General features: G+C 41.9%; 1 protein-coding gene across 1 annotated transcript in view; it reads right to left on the reverse strand.

Moving 5' to 3' along the window:
* Positions 1-17,235, reverse strand: part of TTLL10 (tubulin tyrosine ligase like 10) — a 448,425-nt gene that overhangs the window by 323,562 nt on the left and 107,628 nt on the right. The window contains exon 3 of the mRNA XM_085609638.1: positions 11,064-11,270. Within this exon, the coding sequence (XP_085465764.1) occupies positions 11,064-11,270 (207 nt within the window). The remainder of the gene's footprint in view (positions 1-11,063; positions 11,271-17,235) is intronic.

Genomic DNA, 17,235 nt, shown 5'->3' on the forward strand with positions numbered 1-17,235 from the left:
CGTCTTCTGTGCCTCTTCAGCAGTAAGGGTTTATTCTTCTCGCGTTCTTCGTTCACTGCGGCCGTATATGGTGAAGGTTTACTCCTCCTGTGATGTTCAGTAGAGTCACATTTGTCGCTGTAATTGTGGTGGACTCACGTTCATCCAGCTAGACGTCACTAGGCTAACAGGGATGGAGAGTGGCATGAGGCTGCTGCCATCATGCCTATGCCTGTTGGTATGGCTTGCACAGATACTTACCAGAGAACCTGCTTATTGCCAAAGAGCAACCTAGTTTCCACTGTACTACAGCAATTACCAAGAATTTTGCAAGCAGTATTCAGGCAGGGGACCACATTTGGGAGGGGATGGAGTCCATCGGCTAGACTGCCGACTTTGGTGCTGGAAACCAGGGTTCGAGCCTGGGGTCACGTCCACTTCCTGTGATTCTGGGCAAACCACTTAATCTCCCCGTGCCTGAATATGTAATGTAAATACGGTGCTCGTGTAAAGCGCTCCAATACCTTCGGGTCGAGTTCGCGCTATATAAATATGCAACAAAAAAAGGAAGCGCCATCTGTGACATTTCATTGTGAAGAGTATAAACAACCTTCAGCTGATAAGGTCCGTGGTCACATCCCTTACCCTAGCTTTAGAAGTAGCCGTTCCTGTGGGTTTATCGACCAGGGTATACGAACTGGAGGATGTCTATTATTATCTTGGAATGCCATAGTGCTCGAGTTTCCCACGTTCATGTCTCAGTCATCCAATCGAGGCGTTTCCTTTGCATTCAAGGATTTACAATCCTATGCATCCCATCATAAAATGAGGACAACATTCTGATACGTCCTATCATCTGCAAGCATGAAGGGTCATTTGCCAGTGGGTCAATTTCTATAAATCGAACAGAATTGCACAACAATGAACAACCACCTGGAACAAGGTGGAGTCATTAGCAGGAAATTGGATTGTAGAGCATATCCCACGAAAACAATCAACACACAAAAGGCTCATGTAAGCCAGGAAAAATGCTACCAGCACCATCCAAAAAACAACCCACAAACGTCTCACACCTGTGACAACATATCACCAACGGTCAGACTTCCTAGTAAAATCGGTTATGACAGGGGGGCGTGGCTTGGAAGCCAAAGAAGATGGCCGCCGGATCGCGGAGCTCCTTACTGACGTGAGGACCGGACCTTCCACCAGGCTTCTTTTCTCTATCTTTGGGACGATGCTGACGCTGGCAAGAGGATATGAAACATAGCGCTTTCATTTGAGCCCATTTTCGACCTTCAGGGTGAGCTGTTTCACTCTCTTTCAGCGCATTTTCGTTCGCGCTCGTTTCTGTGGCCGCCATTTTGTTTTTTACCTCGGCGCAGAATGCTATCTCCTCAGTTTTGGCTTGAGGTCATGACTTTTTTGCTTTCTACCTATGCAAGGTAGCTCTTGTTGTTTTTCTGAAGACTTGTTGTTTATAAAGAACCTGTGCAGCATATTTTTCTAAATGCTTTTTGCCTCATCTCTTTCCTTTTTTCACTGACTTTCGTCATTTGTGGCTGGACTTCTGCGTTTAATCATTTGCGTATCCACGTTCCTCCACACGTTTTATATCTTATTGTGTGGTTTACTATGGCAAAAGCCCGTGCACTCCGTACTGGCTCTACTCTGGGTGACAGCACCACGATGAGTGATCCTAACCCTTTCAGTGTATTACAAGACAATACGGAAGACCCTGAAACTACGCACCTCAATGCCAATACTACTCAGTCTAATTTACCTCGTGGTAATCCTAAACAGTTACCTAAAAATTCATCTACCACTTCTACAAAACGCGTCAAAAAAGACCCGCCATCTCCAACAGGCTCTACAACGACGTTATCCATGGAACTTCTTCTTCAAGAAATTCGCGCACTTAAACCTCATATGGAAGAGACCAACATTCGTCTCCAGAATCTTGAAGATAAATGGTTTCAAATGGAGCAACAGTCCTCACTGCTTTCTCAACGCGTTGATTCCATTCAGTCTGTCACGTCTCAAATACCTCCATTACAGTTAGAGGTCGCTCATCTCAAGTCTCAGATTGAGAATTTGGAAAATCGAAATAGGCGCAACAATCTACGCATCTATGGCCTTGTGGAAGGAATTGAGGGCTCCGATGCGCCTTCTTTCTTTCAGTCATTTCTACCAACCCTGCTGGACATTCCTGAATCTCCAAAACTGAACATTCAAAGAGCTCATCGACTAGGCCAAAACTCTAAGTTTGCTTCCTCTACTTCCAAGCCTCGTGGTGTCATTCTTTATTTTTTAGAATACACAGACTTACTTAAAGTTCTCCATGTAGCCAAAAGTAAAGGGAGAGTGTCTTGGCAAGGTAATAATTTATTTTTTGCTCAGGATTATGCGAAAGCAACTGCTGACCGACGGAAACAATTTTTGGATATGAGGCCTGCACTAAAGAATCTCAATGCTCGTTATGGCTTGTTTCATCCTTGTCTTATGAAAGTCACCCTTAACAACAAAACTACGACTTATGAAGACCCAGCACGCCTACAAGCCTTTCTTGACTCTTGTATTGAAGACAGCATGGAAATTCCTCGTACTTCAAAGACCTGAGGATACTTAAGACTTATAACCTATATCTTATAGCTAAACGAATGCTTTATCTATTCTAAATGTTGTTGGTTTATATTTAATTTTGTTCTTCTGTTTTTCGTCATTGTATGTGATCATAAGTTTCGTATATCCTTTGTAATTGGTCTTCCTTTCCCCTTTTCTTTATTTTAGAAACAGCAATATATCGTCGTCCTTCCGTGATCATATCTCCACTGCCTGGATGGTGTCTTCGTTTTCCGTTTTGTATCGGAGTACCCCGCGTTTGGTGTGCTGTTTTCCTCATGGGCTTCCACCATCCCCATTTGTCCATGTCTTTTTGTGGTATGTGCTTTATTTATTCTTTCATCTTGTTCTTCTCTATTTCTATCCTCCTTGTCTTTCCCCCTTTCTCTATTGTTTTTGCCCTCGCTTCCCTATCCTATTTCCTATGTTGGGCTTTCTGTTATTTCTCTCATATCTTGTACTTCTTACCTCAGTCTTGCCTCTTCTTCCTCTTTCTTTTTTCTACTTCAATTCTTGAAATAATTTATAACTTCTTTTCTTGTTCTTCCTTTCCTCATTATGCTCTATTTCCTAGCTTCTCAGTTTCTGTCTTATACCTTTACCTCTCTCTTTGGTGTTATATTTCCTCTTTAATTTGTTTAAGTATGTCTATCTTTTCTCAAAGATTTTTTATGATACTTCCTTCTGGTACTAATTTAACGTGCACTGTACAGTTAGTAAACATTACATATGACTGTTTCTACGATAGTTGAAGAGTTAGTATTTATATTTAGATGACTTTAAATATTGTATCGTGGAATGTCAAAGGCTTGGGTTCTCCCATTAAACGCCAAAGGGTTTTATCTCATATTGCTAATTTAAAAGGAGATATTGCGTTATTGCAGGAAACTCATGTAACTGAATGTGAATTAACTAAATTGCGTCGTCAATGGGTAGGCCATGTCTATGCTTCGCCTGGTTCAGGAAAACGAAATGGTGTGACAATACTATGACACAAACGTTTAGACATTCAACTTGTGAAGCAAGAAAATGATTCTGAGGGTAGGTGGGTTGTTGTATCATTACTGATTAACAAAATCCCCTTAACCATTTTCAATATTTATGCTCCCACAACTTTAGACAAAACGTTTTGGCCTCGTCTTCTTTCTTCTTTAATGCAATACACGGATGATTACTTAATATTGGGCGGAGATTGTAATATGATTTTAGACCCCTTTTTAGACAGGCGATCCAAAGCCCGATTTTCTCCTTCTTCCATGCACAATCAGTTCACTTCCACTATTCAACAAAGATCTCTGGTAGACTCCTGGAGACTTTGTCACCCTACAATTCAGGAATACACATACTTTTCCCCGGCACATTCCTCCCAATCCCGAATTGATTATATTTTTATTTCCAAACCTCTCACACAACATATCTCCCATTCAGACATAGGATCCATTCTAATTTCAGACCATGCTCCAGTTACTTTAAGTTTAGATTTACTTCCCCCCAACAAAGGCACTAAGCGTTGGAGATTTAATAACTCTCTATTATTAGATCCCAAATTTTCATCATCATTTCTGGAATTTGCAACCTTATTTTTTGCTGAAAATGACACTCCCCATATATCCCCCCAACTCATTTGGGATACTTTTAAAGCTGCCTCAAGAGACTTCATTATTTCATTCGTGGCCCGTAAACGTCGAACATCTATGCAGTCTATTCAAACACTTAATTCACAAATTAAGAAATTGGAACATTCTTATTATATAACAGAAAATCAATCTACGCTGAATGATCTTATTAAAGCCAAACTCTCTTTTAATAAACTCTCTACGGAATTTGCAAACCTAATTCTTTTAAAGTCCAGTGCTAAATACTATAACGCTCAGAATAAATCTGGCAATTTACTTGCCAAGTATCTTAAGGTTAAAAAAGAACGCACAAAGATCGATTCTATTGTAACGTCTAATAACACAACTGCTCATATAGATAAAGATATTCTCTCAGAATTTGTTAATTTCTATCAAACGCTCTATACTCCTGAGTTTTCGCCCTCTTTGGCTGACATTTCCCATTACTTATCCTCTATTCCCTCCCCGTCTCCCCCGGATGTTGATTTCTCCTTTTTGGACTCAGATATACTCCCTAATGACATTCTTAAAGCTATTCATTCACTCAAAAAGGGCAAAGCTCCTGGGCCAGATGGCTTTACCATGGAATTCTACGCACACTTTGCCTCTTTCCTGGTGCCTAAATTACACCAACTATTTTTATCTTTCATTTCTTCTGGAAAATCTGAAGGCTCGTTTCAAGAGGCTCTAATATGTCTTCTTCCTAAGGACAACAAAGACCCTACTCTGTGTAAAAACTATAGACCCATTTCTTTGATTAATTTGGATTATAAAATTTTTGCAAAGATCCTAGCTCTTCGCCTAGATAATATCTTACCACGGTTAATTGGCAGAGAACAATCTGGTTTTATTAAAGGTCGTTATTTATCAGACAATACTCGTCTCTTTTTTAATGTTCTTAGTAAGTCCCATTCTCACCCAGGTTCTTTAGCGGCCATTGCATTAGACGCTGAAAAAGCTTTTGACAGAGTCAACTGGCAGTTTATTTTTTCCACACTTCGCTGGTTTGGTTTTGGTCCCAAATTTATTGCATATATCTCATTATTATATTCTTTTCCTAGATCGTTTATTTTAGCCAATGGCCTTATATCCTCGTCTTTTCCTCTCCATAGAGGGGTTCGTCAGGGTTGTCCCCTTTCTCCACTTTTATTTATTTTAGCGTTAGAACCCTTTTTAACAAAAATTCGTTTGAATTCTAACATTACCGGCTTCCCTTATGCAGACAGCAGTTTAAAACTTTCAGCGTATGCTGATGACATTCTTTTATTCATTTCAAATCCTCAATCATCCATTCCAGCCTTTTTATCAGAAGTCTCTGCTTTTGCTCTAGTCTCGGGATACAAACTCAACATTGACAAATGCGAAATTCTCCCTCTAAACAAATATTGTTTTCACGCTGATTTTGTAGATTCTTCCTTTCACTGGAACACTTCTAAAATTAAGTATCTGGGTCTATGGTTCACTCCCTCCCTTAAAGATACTGTGGCTCTAAACTTAAAAAACTTACAGCTCACTTTGAGTAACTCTACATCAAGATGGCATCCTTTATTCTTATCTTGGTGGGGCAGATTAGATTCGATTAAAATGATGTTAGTTCCGATAATCTTATTTTACTTAGCCAATCTCCCTGTTAATATTCCTAAATCTTGCTTCAAAAAAATCTATGGTATCTTATCAAAATTTTTATGGCAAAATAAACATCCTCGGATGTCCCTCTCCAAACTTAAACAGCCTAAACATATGGGTGGAGTCAATTTCCCTGACTTTTCTTCTTATCACACATCGTTTTTTCTCAAACACTCTTCGTTTCTACTATCTACAGATCTGGACACTTTTAATCCTCGTCCCTTGTGGGTAGAGTTAGAATCTTCATTTTTCCATCCATTCTCCTTTGAGGAATTTTTGTCCTTAACTCACATCCCATTGAAAATGTCACTTCCCATTCTTAAGAATGCCCGAAAAAATTTTCAGCCTCTTTTGTTTGGAGGTCTTGATGATCGTACCCGTTTTCTAAATTCCCCAATTTGGTATAATAAGCATATTAAAATCAAAAATAGGACCCTTTTTTGGAAGGATTGGCTGGCACTTGACCTTAAGTGGACCCATCAACTATTTCAAGAAGACGCTCGTATTCCCTTCTCTGTACTTCGCACCCGCTTTTCTCTTCCCTCTTCCTATCTATCGAAATACCGACTATTGACTTCTACTGCTTTAAATTCTTTCAATACCTTATCCTCAGTCCATATTCATACAACATCTTCTCCTCTCACACTTTCTTCTCTACGTACCCCAGCCTCGGCATCCACTATTTATAAAAAATTAAGATCTACATCTCTTTCCCGTACCAAGTCTACAACGGAATGTAGTTGGGAGGTGGATTTGGGCATATCTTTTTCCGTTTTAATATGGGAAAAGATCTGGAATAAAATAAGGAAGTCGTCAAGAGCAGCTAATATCACACAAACTTTATTTTTTCTTTACAATAGACTCCTAATTACTCCGGTCAAACTACACCGTATAGACCCTACTATTCCCTCTACTTGCTGGTCATGCCCTGCCCCTAATGCAGATCTTTACCACATGCTCTTTACCTGCCCTCCTGTTCACGCTTTTTGGATCAAAGTTTGGCAGCAAATTAACAAAATTTTTCACACACATATCCCTTTTTCTTATGCTCATATTTTCCTAGGTAGTATCTCAGAGGTATGGTCTTCTCTCAGATCTTCCTCCTCTATTGTGGACTTACTTTTAGCCGTTGCATTTCAACAAATTACAAAATCGTGGAAAAATGCCTCTAACATTTCATTCCAAGCCTGGTGGTATGGCGTCTGCTATAATCACAGATTAGACCGAGCTTATGTTTATCCAATTGCTTTGGCCATTAAACGAGATCTGTTGTGGTTACCAGTCACTAATTTCCTAAATGCCTCTGCTCGTGCTATACCTTTGCATACTCCTTGTAATGAAGAAGTATCCAAGCCTCCGTGAATTCAATAGGAAAATTTAATTTATCTATTGTTAATATTTTAAGTGTATAATGCACGTTTGTTATTCATACTATTTTTATCATTCGCCGAAATGTTTATATACTGTATTCTAGTTACGATACCGCTGTATATCTTCTGATTTTCTCTCTCTTTCCCACTTCTCCCTTTCTATCTTTCTTTTCTTTCTTTCCTTTTCTTTCTTTCATTTCTCTTGTTCTATATTCAATTTTGGATTTATATTACGTTATATGATGTATTTTGAATTGTTATATTTCTTTTTTATATCCAATAAACTTTTTCTTTAAAACTAAAAAAATCGGTTATGACAGAATAATGGGTGTAGGCAAAAACTCTAGTTAAAATGACTTCTATAAAAAAAAGGCCCTATTATACAAGACGAATTGGTGTATCCACATATTACAGTAACATAAGATGAAAGACATTCAGCCACCTTATGGGGACTTCCATAGCAATCAAATGGAGCTCAATGACAGTGTAGATTGAAACATTAACTGCACATGTATGCACATTTAGAAATATGGTAACAGAAATATCTAGGTGATCCTATGAAAAGTGTATCACTATGAGGGTCTTGAGCTGACCTCAAGAGGCTTCCACTGCCCTGATTTGTAAGAAGTAGGAATGGCTTTGGGTGCTAATAATTTATTCCACTTGATATGGCCCTACAACCCAAAAAAGTCTTGCTAATAATAAATAAATATAATCATTTAATTTGGATGGTAGTTATTTATTTCAAAACATTAAAATACGTACTAAAATAGATGTTCCTCAGCAGCGTGCGTGTGCTTCGCATCGGCAGGCGTGCCTGTGAGCTTTTTCAGGATCAAAAAATGTGGTGATATAGTCTAACAACAATATAGTACAGTTCCATGTTGCTTAATATTCAAGCAGTTTTTGTTATGGAATCTTAGTGCTGTGTTGATAATCAGAGGAAATTGTCTGAAAAGGTCAATAGATGAGTAACTGATGACGCACTGGAGAATAACTGGGTAGGGCTAAGACCTGTACCAGGGATTTGAAAAGAGAGACGTGGCTCCCTCCAAAAATGTGAAGATGCTTTTTAGTTTGTGCCACATCCAACACTTCACTGTGAAGCAAAAACAGCCATTCACCTGTCTCTGTTAGGTGTTTACTTCCATAAGATGGAAATCAGCATTGTGGATCACCTAGATCCTCCAGGCAGGGGTGTAAACAGGATTGTGCTGCTTGTCATGGACTATTCAGCAAAGTACCAGAAAATGTGGACTGATGTTCAACTGAACTAAAGCAGCGGCTTAAACCCCGCATACAGCTATAAACTCTCCTCATACAGACATCATCTCAGTCAGGATTCTATGAGGAGTTCATATTTGGTAGGTGATCATAGTACATAAACAGGATTATGAATAATCTGTCGTATATTCGAGGCGGGATTTCCTACCACAAATCCATCTGGCTGTGGGAAACTCTGCAATGGGACTTATAAAACGTATGTTGGGGATTTTGCACAAGTACTTAAACATACTCGTACTTGCAAGTACTTACCCTACATGTTCTTTATATAGATGGAAGTATCCCAAGAGAGCACTGGATTCAGCCCCTTTTAAATACCTATTGCCAGGAACTTAAAGAAGTCAGTAGAGCTAATTTGAGTTGACTTGTGAAGGAGACATGAGGATCACAAGGAATATATTGTGCCAAATGTCTTGAAAATCCAGGTCCCATTAGGGGTTCTTGACTGTAAGTAGGGGTGGGCAGGTAACTCCGCTCCACGGGCGGAGTTTGCAGAATTTTACTCCGATTCCGCCACAGGGCGGAGTTTGCCCCCGCTGCCCACCTCTATTTGTGACAAACATGTTCATTTTGTCAATATTGTTGGCTCAGGATTTCAAGTCCTCGGTCTTGGCCTCCCTTTCAATGAGGTCAGACTTTGGAAACAGCCTTTCATGTAAGGCGCGTAGAACAGGGCTTGCAGTCCCTGCTGCTTCGGCTGAAGATCCCTGTCTCGACAAGACTCTGAGCGGAGCTTCCGATGGCTTCTCAGCAGCAGACCCACATTCAAGGCTACCTGGAGAAGAACAAGATCAGAGCCATGCTGGAGGTAAGCTGGCCCGTGATTGGCTCGCCTCCACCAGTGCCCTCTGCCTGGGATCTACAGCGGCCCAGCGACTAACGCTGCCCTGGTGTCCAGGGAGCTGTCAGAGTGTGTACGGGATGGGGATTCACCCAGTTCACACTTGCTACCACGGTGCCCTGCCCGGCCATAATTCAAATCTATTAGATCTATTAGGTGTCTCATCAATGTGGTTTGTGACAAATGTCTTTTCTGCCCTCTTCCTGGACTTGTGATAGCCTCTCCTACATATTTTGCAACATATCTTGACCACAGTCTTTAATGTGTTGTGCCATCTTCACGCTGAGGGCCTCCTCTTTTTAGTTAGACTAATTATACATTGAGAAATTCGTTGATTAGTTTAATCCTTGATTTTGCATGTAATCATCTGAGCGGGGACAGCTTCATGAGTGAGTTAGTAAAGGAGTAGCTGAGAATTTCCAATTTAGCTTCTGTGTCTAGAACAGTAGAGGGGTTCCTTTCAACTATTTTCTCAATCTCATTGAAATCGTCTGAGCTTATGTTTTGTGTGTGTCTTATTTGAGGTCAGCATGTGTTCAGCTTACTTTGTGGGTGAAACAATATTAAGGATTTGTCATATCAGTTCTGATGTTGTTTTGCTGTTTCATTGTTCGTGAGCAAACTCTAGGTCAGTGAGTGGCCCGATGCCTGGGTTGGCCATTCAAAACTCGGCTGTAGCCCATGGTTAGCAAATGTTCCATGGTGTCTGAGTTTGTTTAGTCTCCCCGCATGCAAAACTCTCCCATTATTATACATTTCTGAGCTGGGAATTGCAGATACAATATAAGTTTGAGGAACTCATCAAGAAACAAGGAATTGTGCCCTGGTAAGGGTGTGTCCCCTGAATAAAGCGGTAGGAATCTCACTGGCGCCAAATATCGTGGACACAATATTGAAGGACAAAATATTGAAAGGCAAGTAAGTATAGATTTTCTATACCTAATTCCACATACATGTACCTTGAAAATATATATAATTCTTCAAGGTGTATAGATATGGACTTAGAAGTAGTAAATCTATACTTCCTCTGTAAGCATCTACCTTTTGATATTCCTAGTCTCGATATTCTGTAGTACGATACCTGTTAGGCATATGGCATATGAAGTGTGTAAAGATGGTTTGCATTAATAATACTACATTGACCTGCTCACATAGTCAATTAAGTGTTCACTTTACATGGTAAGCTATCGCTTGAATGGATGTCTGTGGGAGCCTGCAAAGCTTCACTTGCCAGTGCCCCTACATATGCGGGGTACGTATGAGTGACCTGAGACTGTTTCAGGAAAAGCTTTCTGTCGGGGGCAGGAGAGTCCAAGGTAGCACAGTTCATTTACCCTGATATATCTACAATGAGTGAAGGTAGAACCTCCATTCCCATCAGATGTTGTAGAGGACGTCTTTACCTTGCCTTGCTGTGTCTAAAGTGCCTCGTTCGATGGAAAAGGAGAGGCCCACCTCAACAGAATACATGGCTACAGAAGCTTCTCACTTGTCTCCCCATGTGCCACCAGCGTCTTCTTATGTGCTTGGGCTCCTCACGTTTATGTCCAGTTGACCCAGTGTATCACAGTGGCTGCCCACCTGCCTCAAGCTCCTCTCCATTTCTGTCAGGAGACCCAACCCTACTTAGATGGTTAAAAAGTGACCTTGGTGTCACTCCTGTAAAACGTCGCTATACATACAGAGTAAATGAATACATGAAATTAAAACAACAAGATGAGCACTTACTTTGTGGGTCGAAGTAAGTCCCGGAGATGAATACTAGGTCACCAGGCTTCATCGCGTCCTCGCTGGATAAGCTGATGGGAAGCGTGTCATACTGGTACGCCTGGTTCCCGGGTCCAATTACAAAGCCAAATTCTGATTTTAAGTCATGCATCACTCTTCTGACCAAGCCACAACAGTCCAGGAAGAAAAGCGATTGGTACTGCGGAGCTGGGAGAGAATCAGAACCAGTGTCAGCGGTGTGTGGCTTTTAGTTCTGATTTCATCACTTTGTCTACTTTCTGCTTTACTGTGGAGATTAACAGTGCCAGCCCCAATATTACATGCATACTAACAATGTTTGAAAGTCCAAATTGGAAACTGAGCAGTGTCTAGAATCTTGGTTACTGACAATACTACCTAACACAGTGGTACTCATTTTCCTCCTGGGAAAGATGTAAAGTCATTACAAAAGAATCAATAAATTAAGGGGGCTTTCCAATCTCTAACCACCACCTAGGAATCAAGCAGTATATGAAGTTAGGACTCTTATCCCTACTAGAGGGCGCTCTTCTGGGAACATAAATCTGCACATTTCCAATCCATCACTTCTGTTATATACTTTTATTCAATCAGCAAAAATGCAATGTTTCAAAGCATTCAAAACTTTCTGAGGAGACCCAAGACTAACAAGACTAACTAAGTCAAGGAAACTTCTTTCCCCATCACTGCGCCGTCTGTCTAGTTTGTTCAAACAGTATCTAGCAAGATATTTGTCATCGTGTCATAAAAAGTATTGTACTGTCTCTGATCTGTTTTGATTTACAACTTTTCCTGCATACTTATATTACGTTGCTTTATGTTGTTGTCATAATCTATGTAATTTGTACTGTTTGCGGATGTTTTGGCAGCAAAATGGTGGATAGTTTTCTGAAATGTATTATTAAATTAATTTTAAAAGTAATAAGATCAGACTATGCTTTCGGCAAATGATTAACAACTTTTAAAATAACTATCTCTTTGTGCCATGGCATGTTCCCACTGCCATTCTGGAATGGACGGCCAGTGAAAGAAACATTGTCTCTTCTCCTCACTTTCTACTTGTATTTTTCGTGTGTGCATGTGGTCATCTACAATGCATTCTGTCGCAAAGAATGGTATTCATTTCCTTTTTTTTTACTTCCAACCATCAATAAAGTTAAATTCCATGCACTTTTAACTGATATGTTAAATGTTGTTTTTATCACTTTTTTTTAATACAAAAACATGTTTGGTTGGACATTCTATAGATGCAGTCTTTACACTAACAGTCTTCTAGAAGTAAATGGGAATTTAGGGGAGTGCTGACTTATTTTACTGACATGAAATCTCAACTGATACATATTAGCATTTATCTCCACAAATGATCGTGTCTTATGCTGAATTTGGGCCAAATTACGAGTCTGGCGGTCCAAAGACGGACAGACTTGTGGGGGTGCAGCAGTGGCAGTCCAGACACCGCTGCACCAGCGGTCCAACTGCCATATCACACCTTTGGTGGTCAGACTGCCATTTCACTGCCACAGCCGCCAAGGTACCACAGTTCTCTGGTGGTGGCATGGTGGTCACGGCCTCAGTAATATGCTGATGGTGCCGCTGCAGCACCGCCATGCATATTACGACTTTCGGGACTGGCAGCAGTGTCCTGGAGGTCTTTTTTTCACTCCATGAAGAGACTGGCAATCCCGAAACAAAGGGGGCCCTGCTGCCGATTTGCATTGGAATGCATGTGGGGGGGAACATACTGCCATGCATATTACGAGTTTCAGGACTGGCAGCGGTGTTATGGAGGTCTTATACACTCCATGAAGAGTCTGGCAATCCCGAAACAAAGGGGGTCCTGCTGCCCATTTGCGAATGCATATGGGGGGCACAACATGTGCCCCTCTGTGTGTATGCACCCCAGTTCATGGTTGGTGTGAGAAGTTGACCTGGTATATGCTGTCCACTAATTAAAGTGGGCACCTTGTACCAGTCCAAACAACCGTTATTGATGATAGGTTAAAGACAACCTTTATTGAAAGCTATCCTAGTGGTAGCTATGGAGAGCAGCCTTCAAGTTAAGTCTCGAAGGAATGTAAAGCAGCTTGGTTTACCAGATTATAACCTCTTGAATGACCAAATGAAAGGAGAACCACACAAGGTATATATATATAAAATATATGTATTTATTATTAAACACTCTCTACTAACCTCTTAATGACATTAGAGAATAAGGCACACAATATTAATACACTAGAACAACAGTAAATAGCACAATACACAGTGGGCCCCAGGGGGAGACCAAACCATATATTAAGAAAGTGGTATAACAACCACGACTTGACTAGACACAGTGCCTAGAGCACGTAGAATCACTGGGACCCCAAGGAAACACCCAAGGTAGTGACACAGAGGACCCACGGGGGACACGTGCAGGGTGAGAACACAGTCGCAAGCTCTGTACAATCCTATAGGAAAGTCGCAGTTGGAATTTTAAAGCTTAAGGACACTTAGGAGAGGACTTGGAGCAAACCCTTTCAAACTTAGAAGGTTCTAAGGCCAGCACCCATGTGAGCACCGGAGTACTCGTGTTACCTAACCCAGGGAAGCCAGGTGCATAGGTGTCAATGGTGTCGGGAATCTTCATCGTTTTCAATGGCGTGATGCTGCAAAGTGCTGCTGCCGTGAAGAGGAAAAGTGTCCGGTGTGATCCAAGCCTGGATCAGAGCTGAGAAGAACCTGAAAGCAGAGGGGACAGAGTCTGGGTCACTTGCCAGTGAGCAGGGGCTCGGTAGACGAATGCCCACCGATGTCGGGTGCTTCAGGTGAGATGAGGTGAAGCTCACTCTGCGGCCACGGGGACCAGGAGACGTCGACGACAACCAAAGTCTGCAGGCGAGCTGTCCCACAAAGGATGTCGAGTGCTGGGGGGGTCAGTACCTGGATTGGAGACCAACAAGCCTTGGCAACTGCAACCCACACGGTCAGAGAAAAGATGCTTCGGTGTGGACCTGCAAGGTCCTGTGGACTCCCCAAGTGATGGAGAGTCAAGGCACGTCTGGAGCAACCAGGAAAGCCCACTGAAAGTTAAAGTACCCTTCTCAGGGACCCACAGGTCGACGGACCAGGCATCACGAAGGGACCTCGGGAGGAATCACTAAATACCAGCCCACGGAACACTCGTGGAGTATAGGCCAGTAATCTTTAGTGGAATCACTGCTTGGGGTCTGGACTACAAGAAGCCCAAAGCACAGCCTCAGGGATCGCCAAAAAGCATATGCTGCTGCAAATGTGCATGGTGTCCAGGGGTTCGGGTTGCACGGTCCCCACCAGGGCTGCGGATGTCAGGTTTCTTGAGAGCACTGGTCGGCCTCGGAGAAGCTTAGGAACCCACCTCCTGTGTTGCAAAGTCTTTGGAGTCCGTCAGGAGCTGCGTATATGCAAATTGGTCAGATGCGTCTTTGGTGCCTGCCTTGCAGGGGAGTAACTCCTTTACTCCAAGGGAGATTCTTCGGTCATCCAACACAGTGTAGATAGTTGAAGTACTTGGTTTCTGTAGCAGAGTTTCGTCCAGGTAAATCTAAAGTCCTGTAGCCAGGGGTTCCTACTTTATACCCAAGGAAGGGGTGGGACAAACTCTGGGGACCCACCTATGGGAGGGTCAGGACAGAGGGGTGGCTACACCCTTTGTCCAGTTTCGTGCCAGAGCAGGGGCTGATAGCCCCTATAACCGGTTTGAGCTGGACTATGCACAGGGACACCAAATGTGTCCCCAGTGCAGACTTCAAAGCACTCTCAGAGTGCACCCACCCAGCCCCAATACACTAAAGCCTGTTTGGGAGGTGGTCACACCTCCCTGTGACAGGAAACCTATTGTCCAGCCATCCCCTGCCGGAGTTTTGTCCAGCAGCAGGAGGGCAGACTCGTGTCTGTGGCTGGCAGCATCCATTTTGTGATGCCAGGGTCTGTAAAGCTGGTACCGGGTGTACCAGTGCTGTCATATTTCTCCCTCTAGTAGGGTGGAATCATACCACCTAAACCAGTTACTGGTGTGGAGGTATGATTCCAAGGTGTTTAACACCAAACACGACATGTTTCCATGCAGCTGTTTTAAAGTTAGCATTTACCGCGAGGTTATAATGCACTTTAAAGTATACGGTTGTCTGCATCACAAACAACCCCGGAATAGAGGTTCCGAAAGCTGCAGAGGGGCTCTGCTCATGCATGGGCACCCTCTCACATAAAACCCAGCACCCTGCCTTCAGGATTGATAAGGCCTGCCATAGGGGTGACTGATAGTTTTATATGTGCAGTGATATGGATAGATATAGTGAACCTATATCTAAGTAAGGAGTGCATACACCACCTTACACAGGCTGCTGTAGCAGACCTTTTTTGTCATTTTGAATGGTCTCCCAGGGGTGGCATAATACATGCTGCAGCCCCTGGGAAGCCTCTGGGGTACCTATGCCCTAGGTACATAGTATACCATACACTAGGGACTAATAAGGGTACCCCAGAATCCAATCTGAAGTGTACCTAAAGTACATGCAATCAATTTAGAGAGAAAGCAGCTAGGCTGGGGTCCTTGATAGCAGGATCCCAGCCAGACTAGGTAAAAAACAGTGAAACATCAGCAAAAAGTGGGGGTAACTATAAGAAGCAGATTCTACTCTCCTAAACATGGCATGGACTTTACAGTTCATGTGCGCAGTATCGTTTTTTGGCGTTCCATTCCAATGCCCATTTTTTGCTGAGGGACTGCCTAAAAAAAAAACACCTGACACGAGGAAACTCATAATCTGGCGGGCGGTGGGCACATGAGTTTGGCGGTGCGAGAGTGGGCCGCCAGAGATGGGGTCCACTCCCGCACCACCAAACTCATAATCGGGCCCTTGGTGGTTATCAAGGGCATTTTATTTTGTAATCTATCTAACTATATGTTCCGACAAGGGCATTTAATTGCATAATTTTCTCGTTTGCATTCCTTTTCCTGGTTGTGGACTCACTACACTAATTCGATAATTACATTCCTGCAGATATTACATTACAAACATAGTTAAGTATGAGTCGTTTGGAAACCAATGCCGTTGGTAAATTCGACTCTTATGTTCGACATAGATTCATTATCTTCAAATTTCTCCTTCATGTGTAGAATGTTATTCACGCTTAAATTGGGATAATTTTTTATTATACTGCAATGACGTTTTATGACTTTTACAAACGTTTATGTTTGACTGCTTGTCAAATAAAGATTTAGACTCGATGAGTCCGATCCTTTTTTTATTCTCATGTTATGCCACTTGTTCGATTCCTTACATTTTGCAAAACTTCTTTCGAGAATCCTTGACTTCTGCTTTAGCCTGTCTTCTCTTTAATCATATACAATTCATTATCTTAACCAACTTTTCATCCTCAATAATTGGCTATATTGTAGCATAGATTATCCTTCATTGTTATCGAATGAAAATTAGCAATCACTAATAATTTTGTTTCGCTAATAATTTTTTTCTGTTCATATTGCTGAACAACATCTGTTACTCCTTTCTTTTTCATGCTGTATTGTTACCTATAGGATACGTGAAGAGTGTTCTTCATTGTGTAGGCCTGGTGGTGCTTAACTTGGAACCACCGTAGTATGGCCTGCGATTCCTGACTTATTGCAGTTATAAGTGTTGGTGTATCGATAAACATATCGTGGGTGTCATTACTCCCTGTGGGTACCACCCTTTCCAGTGGTTGCCGAAATACCATCCCTTAAAGATTGTAAACATCCTGCAGTGGCAAATGTTAGGTGCTGCCCTCTTGGAGAAACATCCTTTATTACAAAGCGGGAATCACGTTGTGCCTTTACAACGCCGGCAATAGAACAAACGCGTCATTACCATGTATTTGTTTAACATGCAAGTCGTTACAATGACTTGCTTTAGGGTGCGCATTGGTGGTGTGGTGTTGGATTTTAAGTTCAATACCTTCCATACTGTTGCGCAGACTGAAGTTGGAATAATAAATAATACTCTTCCAAACTCCAGCATCCCCCTAAGGCAAGTTGTTGTAACGACTTGAGTGCTAAAGGAGTGCGTCATAACGACTTGTTTGTGCTAAAAGCATGCAGGAGTCCATCATACCACCGTCCTTTTGACATCCTGAACTGCATCGGTACCATTTTCAGTCT

This window comes from Triturus cristatus, chromosome 1_2 (genome assembly GCF_964204655.1).
Source record: "Triturus cristatus chromosome 1_2, aTriCri1.1, whole genome shotgun sequence".
In the NCBI taxonomy this organism is placed as follows: domain Eukaryota; kingdom Metazoa; phylum Chordata; class Amphibia; order Caudata; family Salamandridae; genus Triturus; species Triturus cristatus.